The sequence below is a fragment of the Ceratotherium simum genome, chromosome 13, assembly GCF_057802395.1.
Source record: "Ceratotherium simum simum isolate JZ-2026a chromosome 13, ASM5780239v1, whole genome shotgun sequence".
Lineage (NCBI taxonomy): Eukaryota > Metazoa > Chordata > Mammalia > Perissodactyla > Rhinocerotidae > Ceratotherium > Ceratotherium simum.
The window spans coordinates 27,443,097-27,454,361 of NC_141912.1; the positions used below are offsets into that span (position 1 = coordinate 27,443,097).

General features: G+C 41.4%; 1 protein-coding gene across 2 annotated transcripts; it reads left to right on the forward strand.

The window, feature by feature from the left end:
- Positions 1–640: 640 nt before the first annotated feature.
- Positions 641–8,300, forward strand: ZNF165 (zinc finger protein 165). 2 transcript variants are annotated; one of them, XM_004441755.3, is made up of 4 exons: positions 641–717; positions 4,416–4,899; positions 5,190–5,328; positions 7,295–8,300. In XM_004441755.3, the coding sequence occupies exons 2-4, from the start codon at positions 4,489–4,491 to the stop codon at positions 8,203–8,205; spliced, it is 1,461 nt and encodes a 486-aa protein (XP_004441812.2). In that variant the 5' UTR covers positions 641–717; positions 4,416–4,488; the 3' UTR covers positions 8,206–8,300. The 2 variants fall into 2 exon arrangements, with proteins under 2 accessions (XP_004441812.2, XP_087294280.1); XM_087438154.1 differs by lacking the exon at positions 641–717 and adding an exon at positions 762–853.
- The last annotated feature ends 2,965 nt before the right edge of the window (positions 8,301–11,265 follow it).

The following is an 11,265-nucleotide window of genomic DNA, read 5'->3' on the forward strand; positions in this document are numbered from 1 at the left end:
ATGCCTTTTAGATTAAAAACAACTAAAGCCATTTATTGGTTTGGCCATACATATGTATCTAATAGAACTATCTTTTTAAAAAGTAAGAGAACGATAAACACACAATTTGTAATAATAGTAACCTCAGATGAGAAGAGGTACGGAGAGCGACTAGAGAAAGAGTAGTAATAAATGTAAGTTACTGTCAATGTTCTAGTTCTTATAGATTGGGAAATAGAATCAAGATTGTTCACATTTTATGGCCATGCATAGACGTCTTGAGCCAGGGTTATGATTAATCCCATTTTGTATATCAGCTTTTCATCAGGGTTGGGGGCTGAATCAAGGGTTCGGAAAAAGGCTTTCTGGAAGTCCAGACCGGCTTTGCAAATGTGAAGTTTGAGCTGCGTCCCTGTTGCCTGGGCTTCAATTTCACTGCCCCAGACTGAAGTTGAGAACGAGGCTGCACAAGCGCAGTAGGGCCACGTTTACCACTACAAAGTGGAGAAAAGACAACTCCTCCTTCACGCTCTGAAAATTTCAGGACCTTAGCAAAGACGCCTGGGAAATGGAGTCTAAGCGCTGAGGAAACTCGAAGGCTTCTGGGAATTGTAGTCCAAAGCCAGCCCATCTTCTTCTGCGCAGACTCAAAAGTCTCTGTGGAAGGAAACCCTGAGAGGTGGTGCAGCGCCGTCCTTCCACCGGAAGTGTCCGATCGGAACCAGCCCTGTAGGAGAGGTGAGTCCGGGTTTGGGGACCCAGGCGTCTGACCCTTTGTCTCCTCCAAACACCCAGTCCCTACGGTGTTCTCTTCGGGATTGTAGCAAGCCTGTGGCGACCTGGACCCCGGACCTCAGAGGAATCCCGAGGAAAGGTGGAACTAGGTTCAGCGTTGGGAGGGCATTCGCGCCCCCTTATTTCGAGAGGGTAGGGTGGTTTCCATAGTTACCCCCGCCGCGTATTACGTCAGCGTTGAGGGCATAGAGGGCGTGGTTCCGGGGGCAGAAGGCAGTCGTGCTGGCGGAGATCGGGGGTCACTGGTTAAGAGGAGTGACCTGATCCAGTCTGGCCACACGGGACAGGGTGGCATCTTTTTCGGATCGGCTGCTTTCTGCCAGAAGGCACTGTCCCAGAGTCCGCCCCCCACGCCTGTTACTCAGAGGAGGAGTAACCGCCTTTTCGTAGAAAAAGTGAGAACAGCCCCGGCCTTCTCATGAAATTTATTCACACTTTAGTATTTCCTGTGTGCCGAGAATGCCATGAAACCGATACTGAGCCCCTGCCCTCGTTCTAGAACGAGAGACAGACCCCAAAGCAGGCAGTTGTAAGGCGGTTGGAAGTGCCTCCGTGTGAGAAACCAGGTGCTGTGGGAGCCTTCCCCAACACGCGCTTTAAATCCCCTGCTCTGCCCTGTGGCGTCTGTTAGATGGCCCCTAACTTCCCTACCTCCACCAACAAAACTCTTACCCGGTCCGCCTTCTATCCATGCATACACACCAGAGACCTATTAATCCATCAGGAACCGTGCTCTTCACCAAACCTCCACCTTTCCGAACATAGCTAATTACTCCTTCCTCTCTGTTCTAATGGCGTTTGTTTACATATCTGCTTAGCTATTTTTGTAACTCTCCCCCAACATAATGATTGTAAAGCACTAGATGCTCAATAAATGTTTATTAGCTTGAAGTTAGTAAGACATTTTAAAACCAGCTTTAGGGGGAATATATCAAATCCTTAAGGACTAGATAACTCTGTCTAGAGTTGTGGACTGTTTTAAGTGGATGAGAAGTGAAGAAACACCTGGAGACGCGACTTTACGCTATCTGAGGAGATAACATATATTGCAGAACCAGCCACTTAGCATGTAATTGAAATTTAAGCGAACTATGGAGTGTGTAGGTCCATCTTCCTATACTAAATGAGATAATGCCCATAAAGTATTAGGACACAACCAGGTAAGGGCTTAACACATCTAGGAAACATAGCAAGGAGTAAAATTAAACCTCTATCAAAAGAATGTCCCAGTAAACTGTGAAGGATTGAGACTCTCTGATTGATATATCATAGCACTAGCACCCTTTCTCCCCCATCTCATTGCTAAATTTTGTTCTTACTTATACCCAAACTCTGTTTTCCAAGGTTCAATCTGATCCTGTGATCTTCATTTCATAATCTTGGAGAATTAATCCCTATATTTATCTTCAACTGCCCTTTCCATAGATCTTGTCTAAATCTATAATTCCATTCCTAGCTCCTTTCCATTAAAATGTCATGATATCCATTGGAAATGTTTTTCCAAGTGGATGTCTCATTATCATTTTAAATACAGAATATCCAAAACACAAAGCATCTCAAACTTTCCTAATTTCTACTTTTATTTATTTTATTCAAATCAACAATTGTGAGAACTTAAGAATAAATAGTAATAATGCATGGTTCTTAACCTCATGGAGCTCAGTCAGTTGATGAAGAAAAACAGCCAAACAACTAAAAATAAGACAAGGTGGTATGTGTTGTATTCACAGATATTATGTGTTAGCAACTCAGAGTAGAGCTGATGAATTCCTTATCAGAGGTAGTGGAATTCTTAGTCACTCCAGTTATTACACTCTGCAAGCTGGTCTCACCATCACTCTGCTGTTCATTCCCACTTTCCCAGCTCTTCTTCTGTCCCTTTCTTTTTGCCCTTCAGAGTCTTTCCCATCCTTTATTGTCTAGTGTAAGCCCCACTACCTCTAGGAGATATTTGCTACCACTTGCACACATACACATGCATTCTCTCCCTACCTCAGAACCGTTTGGATGTTGTGTCTCTACCATACAACTTGTTTAGTACCTCAGCATTCAACATTTATGAAGCACTTTAAACATGTGTGTCATGTGAAACATGTTTGTTATTTAAAGGAAATCTATGTTTGTTTTATGTCATTTCTGACTATTTTGAAAACTCTTTGCAAACTCAAACACTATCTGTTTAATTCCGTATAGCTGTACCTCAGAATACAGATTTTCCAAGCATGCCCTGTACTAACCCAGTTAACATCCCAGGAATCTGTTTCTAACAAAGTTCTCACATAATGATTAGGCAATGAGCCCAGCTCTGAACTCTGACTTTCTTGGAAACCACCACCATACAACTTCTAGCCCAGTGCTTTGCTTGTGTTAAGATTCTAAAAGTACATGTCAGTGCAACAGTCAGTAGTCAACTGGGTGAAATGTTTAATAGAAGGACCGGAAAGATTGATATTTGCATTTTGCTATTGTACTCTAGAGCTTCAGCTCTAAATTCCTTTTATTCAGTTTTTCAGTTCAGAAACCAGACTGACCATCCTCATGTGCTGATAACACTTGAGGAACTGATATTCGGTAACAAGACTCACAGAAGGCTGACAAGCAAGTCATAGTGCTGGTTTATTATATTTTATTTTATTGGTGAGATGACAGGCCTCAATATCCAAACCATGGACTGAGCCATGAAACTAGGAAGGTGGAGAAGCAACTGTTGGGACAAAAGGAAACCTATCTAGGGACTTTTGGGGAAGGAGCTAGTCATACTGACTGAAATTATTAACCTCTGGCTCTCAAGAATTGTTGTCCTGTTTTATTATTTAAGAGATTTGTAAGTAATCCTAGTTCCAAATTCTGAATAGATAATTATAAGATTCTAAACTTGTATTTTCCTCACACTGCTATGAGTACAGTGGCCTCTTTATGTTTCTGTCTTTTCCTATTGCAGTCCATCCTAGAAATGAACAATGTATTAATCTCCACAAACAGTACTTTTCAGATCATTTTGCTCAAAAACTTTCATTGGCTCCCCAGTGCCTAAAAGATAAACTCTGAATTCATGAACTTGACATTTGAGGCTTTCTACAGTAAGTCCCCAGCCTTTGCCTCTGTAATTTCCTTATACAAACCTGCTGAACTTTTTGCTTTCCCACTTCATGTTCCTACCATTAACCAATTGTTCAAGCTGTTTCCTTGCTTGTAATTTCCTGTTTCTCTCTTTTGCACATCCTAGTCAAATCCTATCCATTCTTCAGAAGTTAGTTTTTTAATTAAGCTTTTGCAGCCTACTGTGCTCTTTTCCATCTTCCAACTTTATGAAACACTTCTATCATTTATCTCTTTTGGTCTTTCTTGTCTTTATGACTTAGATATAATTTGATTGCATGTGGCATGTTAACATTTAGTGTTGCCTTAAATTTATATTGTCTTATATTTAATGTTTTGAATTTTAATAACTTCATTTTTAATTTAAATTTTAAGCTGCCTTGAGGTAGAAATTATGTAACAGTTGTATACCACAAAGCAGGTATTTCAGTGCTTTTACACATAGTACATGCCCAGTAAATTTTTGTGTAAGGGAGAATGACTATTTCTGTATGTAATCTTTCAACTTCCTAGACAGTAATAATAATTTTTTTACCCCTCAGGAGAGTTCTTGAAACTAAATAAGACCCTTCACAAACCAGAAGTGAGTTTTCTGATAATACATTCTATTCCAAGATGACGACAGAATCAAAGAAAGCTTCAGCTCAGAACCTTCAGGAGGATGAAGGACTTCTGATAGTGAAGATAGAAGAGGAAGATTTTGTCTGGCAGCAGGATTCTTGCTTGCAGAGGAGTGATCTCCTCAGACAAGAGCTCTGCCGGCAGCTTTTCAGGCAGTTCTGCTACCAGGATTCCCCTGGACCCCGCGAGGCACTGAGCCGGCTCCGGGAACTCTGCCATCAGTGGCTCAGGCCAGAAACCCACACCAAGGAGCAGATCCTGGAGCTGCTGGTGCTGGAGCAGTTCCTGACCATCCTGCCTGAGGAGCTCCAGGCCTGGGTGCGTGAACATTACCCAGAGAGTGGAGAGGAGGCAGTGACCATACTGGAGGATTTGGAGAGAGGCTCTGATGAAGCAGTACTCCAGGTACAAAGGGGATGGGATATCTAAGACCGTTGGAAGGGATGGAGTCCCACAATGGGAGAAAAGGGCCTGAGATTGAATATCTAGTGAGACTTGCAGGAGCTCTTAATTCAATGTGCATTTATGTCTCCTTTCCTCTCTGTTTGGTACTATACTACATTTTACAGTTGAGTCAGACTTAATTCTTCCTTCCCCAGTTTTGTATTCCTACAGGAGGTTCTCTTTGTTTTTGGAAGATGTTTAATTCCAACAGAGATTCTCTCATAAGCCCAAATATACTTTATTTTTCTCAGGTTCCAGTCCATGGACATGGACAAGAAATATTAAGGAGAAAGGTGGCACCTCCTGGACCAGCACTTAATGTCCAGTTCCAGCCAGTGGACACCAAGGCCCTTCCTGATTCTTCAGAACCCCAGCTCCTAATGGACTGTGGTAAGGGGCAGTATTCTGTGCGGTGCATGTCACTAAAGAAGTGGGACAGTGAATCTGCCTTCTCACACTAGTGTTAGTTGCTGTAGGTGGTCCTTTCCTTTATTAACCCAACGAGAAGTAGAGATCTTTTTTTCTGTGTGTCATTGGCCAATTAAAAAAAAGAGAGAGAATTTTATTCCTTATCCAGAATATTTCCATTTTGCCATTTGTTCGTTATCTAGAATATTTCCAAAACGCAGGATGTTTTTATGTTATGAGCAAATTAAAAGAAAGAAAAATGAATGAGTTGAAAAAATGTCAGGGAATGAGAAAAGCAAAAGAGGAAGAAGCACATAGACAGAAACAAAACAAGTTAATAGAGAAGTACATGTAATGATAGAGAAAGAGAGAGGCAGATACGTGATGATATATTCATAAATAGAATATAATTCACAGATACATAGAATAAGACCCATATTATTGCCCTTTTTATTGTACTTTTGGTCTTACAAAGCTCTCTTATGTTTTTATAGAGTTGGCCATACTTCTGGTGATTACTTCCATAGAATACTTATTGCTGTTCTAAAACTCATCTGTTTGAAAAGTTCATGGACTCAGTATCACTTGAGGTGTGAATGGTCCCAAAAATAAGCTCAAGAATAAATTACCATAAATTTTTTTTATTTTTTATTTTTTTTATAATTTTATTTATTTATTTTTTCCCCCAAAGCCCCAGCAGATAGTTGTATGTCATAGCTGTACATACTTCTAGTTGCTGTACATGTGACGCGGCCTCAGCATGGCCGGAGAAGCGGTGCATCAGTGCGCGCCCAGGATCCAAACCCGGCCCACCAGCAGCGGAGCGCGCGCACCTAACCGCTAAGCCATGGGGCCAGCCCCATAAATTTTTTTTTAAATACCCAAATTCTGCCTTCAAGTTTGTTCTGGAAACATTTCCATCCACCCCATCTAATATTGTAAATTTTTCCCACCCTAAGACCAGCACTGCCTAACTGCCTTTCCTGCACTAACTTATTCTAGACAGGGGAATCCATATAACAACAGGGGTTGCTTGATTCCAGCACAATATAGAGTCATGAGCACAGTATAGATTCATGAGCTAAAAGGTAGGAATTGTGAGGACTAAATAAATGGTCCTGGAAACCAGGCTAAGGAGTTCAGACATGTTGTGGAAGAAAACAGATTAAAGTTTTCTGAGTAGAGTGTAAGAGGATGACAGGGTTTAATGACAGGCTTTCATGACAATTAGTCTGGTAAGGGTATTTAGGATGGCTAGGAAGAATAGCTCAGAGTCAAAACAGCAAGGAGACTGTTATAGTCATCTAGACAGGAAGTGGTGAGGTTTTTGACTAGGGTGATAGTAACAGAAATGTAAAGAAAGGGATATATATAGGGGACATTTAGGAGAAAGTGGTGACAGAACTTGATTAGCTATGGAAAATGAAGAATAAATGGAAGGATAGATTGGATGGATAGATGGATGGAGGTTTTCTTTTCCACATACACATACCTCAGAGTCATTTATAGCTTTACTTTTCTCCCTGCATCTGTGTCCTCATCTGCTTTCTTTGAGTTGGTGCCTCCTTTCTCCCTCTAAGCCTAACACTCGAAATGTATCATAGACTCAGAGTTCCCAAGATCCTCTGTCATATTGCATAGTTCTTTCTCCTTACTTTGTCTCCCCCTGATTCTTGCTGGTGATGATCCTCTTCCCAGTCTTTTCTACTTTATCTGCTCCTCCTTAGATGTCTGTTTCTTCTTGCTGTGAAACACTGCATACACACTTGCTTTTACCAATTTTTCTTTCTTTGTGTCCATGTCCATCACTCCTTTCATTTGAAAAGTCACATTTTTAGAGTGGCCAGATGAAGTACCAATATGTAACTATCTTGGGTGTACCTCAAAATTTTCTTTTCTTCCAGCTCAGCAAACAGGTATTTACCTCTTTCTTTTTTCATTATTTTAGATAATGAGAGTGAAAACAGTGGATCCATGCCGAAGTTGGACATTTATGAAACAATGGAATCGCAGAGAATTATATCAGGAAGAATTTCAGGATTCATATCAGAAAGATCTGCTGAGTCTCAAGACATCTGTAAGTCTGCAGGCAGGATGAAAAGGCAGTGGGAAAAAGAACCAGGGGAGTCTCGGAGACCATCATCTGCTCAGGATGGATGTTTTAGTAAAATCCTCACCCACAAAAATACACTTAGAGGTGAAATAATAAGCCATGATGGATGTTCTGAGAGAAGCTTAAATCTGAACTCAAATGAATTTACACACCAGAAATCTTGTAAACACAATATCTATGACCAAAGTTTCAAATGGAATTCAGATTTTATTAAGCATCAAAGAATTTATGCTGGAGAAAAAATCCACCAATATGGAAAATCTCTGAAGAGCCCAAACCTTATTAAACATGCAGCAATTTTCAGTGGAGAGAAAACCCATCAGTGTAATGAATGTGGGAAAGCTTTCAGACACAGCTCAAAACTTATTAGACATGAGAGAATCCACACTGGAGAGAGACCCTATGAATGTAATGAGTGTGGGAAAGGCTTTGGGGGGAGCTCAGATCTTATTAGACATCAGAGAATTCACACTGGGGAAAGACCTTTTGAATGCAAAGAATGTGGGAGAGCATTCAGCCTGAACTCACATCTTATCCTGCATCAGAGAATTCACACTAGAGAGAAACCCTATGAATGTAGTGAATGTGGGAAAACCTTCAGAGTGAGCTCACACCTTATTCGACACCTGAGAATTCACACTGGAGAGAAACCCTATGAATGCAGTGAGTGTGGAAGAGCCTTCAGTCAGAGCTCACACCTTAGTCAACATCAGAGAATTCACAAGAGAGAAAACCTGTTAATGTAAAGAACTTAAATTCATATGGAAATGCTAAAGAAATAGCAAAACGTGAAAAACATTGAATAAAAAATAAATACTGGGCGAGATGAATGACTAAAAGACCAGCGTCTCTTTTTTGTCTCTTTCATTCTCCAGCTTGCTGATCTGCATATGGTCTTCACCTCTGTGTGTGTGCTTTCTGTGAGAAGGGATGTGCCTCTTCCATTGACTGCTAAAGTCAAACCAGAATAGCAGAATTTGGGGGAGGCTAATAGATAGGTTAGTCTATGGCAATGGAGATAGAAAAAAAGACTCTTTGGGGAAATAACCATGATTACAGTTGGGGGGGTGGTGGTGGCGAGATGATTCAGGTAAAGAGACTGATCACCAGCCCTAGTTAATGATTCTCCACAAGAGGAGGTAAGCTAAGCCCAGGAGTGGAATAGCTTGAGCAATGCACTGCAGAACAGTGCTTTAGGAACATTCCTTTAAAAAATAAAGACACAACAAAGAGAGTCATGACAAACAAGAAGACATATGCAATAGTGGCATTCCAATATATAGGCCAAAATCTATGTCCAGAAGTCATGCCAGGAAGTAAACATAACCAAAAGAGCATATAAGGCAAGAAGCCAAAATCCAGAGATTCAAATAAGACAGGAGGGGAGTAAAAGTAAATTAGGCGAGAGTTGGAGTTAGAGGTGAGGAAAAGTGTTCAAGTTGAACCAAACCTCAGAATTTGGAGGAGATGGACACAGTGGTACAACCAGGATTTTACTGCCACATATGCTGTGGTTTTTTGGCACCTTCCTAGGGTGGGTGGATAGAGACTATAGTTTTAGGGAGCTCTTTTGACAGAAATAGGCATCTCTGGCTACTGACAATTCTGGAAAAGGGCTGAGGGAATTAGTACTGCAAATAAAGGTTCTGAAATTTTGTTTCATTGCTGCTGGCTGCTCTTCTCTCCAGAAAAGACTGAGACAGTGTAGAGAGGGTTGGTATCTGAGAGAAGAGTGGAGAGAGGCATTTACAAGTTTGAGCTCTACCAATGATTTCAAGATATAAAGGTGATTCGTGCTCTACTTGTACCTGTTTGATGAGGCACATTTTTGGTAATGTGAGAAATAAAAACAAATATACAAGCTTAAATATTCCACAGTATACAATGTTTTTAGATGAAAACTCTCTAGCTAGAAACAGAACCTCAATACTAGAAATATGATCTAATGTACAAAGTCTTCCACTAACAAGCTTTATAAAAAATTTGCATTTGTTTTTCAATGACCTTGAACTAGAAATGTCCTGATAGGATCTAAATATCCCAATATTTGTTTTTTTAAGGTAAAATTGAACCCATAGTTTGTTTTTTTTTCAGGCACTGTGTTAATGCATCCCATCTCATGATTGTACAAGTGCTAGTATTTTTCCCATTTTATAGTTGAGAAAATTGAGCTGTAAAGTATTCCTGCTCAAGAGTACATGGAGAGTAAACGGTGGAACCAGGATTTAAACACATATTATTCCAGGCCCCTAGTTCTTAACCCTTAACTTTGATTATGTCACTGATAGTATTACCACAGGATCTAAAATCGGAAAAGACAGTACTGGTACAACACAACTTTAAAGTGGAGGGTAAGGGGGTTCGTTTATCACCCTTTTAGAAGTAATTGGCCATACATTTCAAAATCAAGGAGGCACCAGGGAGCCGGTAGGCAGCGCGAGACCACCACCGAGAGCGGCTTCCTAGAGAAGCCTGAAAGCGGCGTGCGCCCGGGGTTGGCAGGCGCCTGCCCGGGGGATTGTGTAGCCGAAGGGGCCGGGCCTCAGCCTAGGGTATTGTCCGCAGTTCCTGTCTCTAACTTCCCTCGGGGCTGCTGTTGAGGTTTAAGAACAGGATTCTGGGGATGTAGGCGGCAGCCACAAGAGGGGGCTGCGACTTTGGACCACCAGATCCGCTCCTCCTCCCACCATCCCAGGAAGAGACACCAAGACAAGGCCCCGGGAGGGGGCGGAGAGAAGACGCTCTTTCTTTCTGTCTGTTCTCCCGCCTGCCGCTGTTGTCTCTAGGAAGCTCTGTCTCCCAGAGAGACATTGGCAGAAGAGACCTGTTGGATGGATGAGATGTGTAATCACACACAAGCACTCAGACCTGTTTATGTTGTTAGTGAACCTCTGGACACAATTTGATCATTTTGTGATTATGATCAGAAGACTTATATGTAGATTTATTTGTAGTGGAAAACACTAGCATGCTTGGTTTGGTATTTTAATTTCATTCCATCTGTGGTCAAGCTTCACGTTGTTTCCATATTATAAATTTTATTGTTTGTCTTGGCTAGTTTGTGCTTTCTGTCACACGTGACAAAATTCACCAGAATTGTCAGTTTTCCTTTTGAATTAATATTTTATAGGTTCTTTTAGTGAATTTCAAGATGACTAATCTTCTTTAACCTTAATAAAAGTTTTCAGCAACCTTTTGCATTGCTCTAAGTTAATAAGGACTTATTTTGCCTTGGAGTGACCCAAAAAAATCACCCCCAAGGGCAATCCCCTTCAAGCAGATACTGCCATATGTCCCAAACTGTGAAGTAAGAGTTTATTCAAACTGTTACATATGATGAAAATACGGGCCAAGAGTCTGGGCTACATGGGAAGAACTCTCACAACCAGGAGGTAGCTGTTAGTCAGAACTTTAGGCATTTCTGTTACCAGAAGACACTTGGACCCTGTGAGGCTCTGAACCAACCCTGGGAGCTTTGCCATCAGTGGCTGATGCCACACCAAGGAGCACATCCTGGAGCTGCTGTGCTGGAGCAGTTCCTTACCATCCTGCCCAAGGACCCACAGGCCTGGACGTTAGAGCATCAGCCAAAGAAGAGGCAGTGATCATGTTGAAGGATTCGGAGAAAGAGCTTGATGAAACAGGACAGCAGGAGTGATTAAATGGGGGCATGTTAGGGAATGAACATCCTAGCCAGAGAGAGAAGCATCCATCCAACCATGGGAGCAAAGTTTCCACTCAACCTGGCTAGATATATTAGTCTCTATGTTTCTCTCTCTCATCCTTTCTGGCTTGCTCCTTACTTC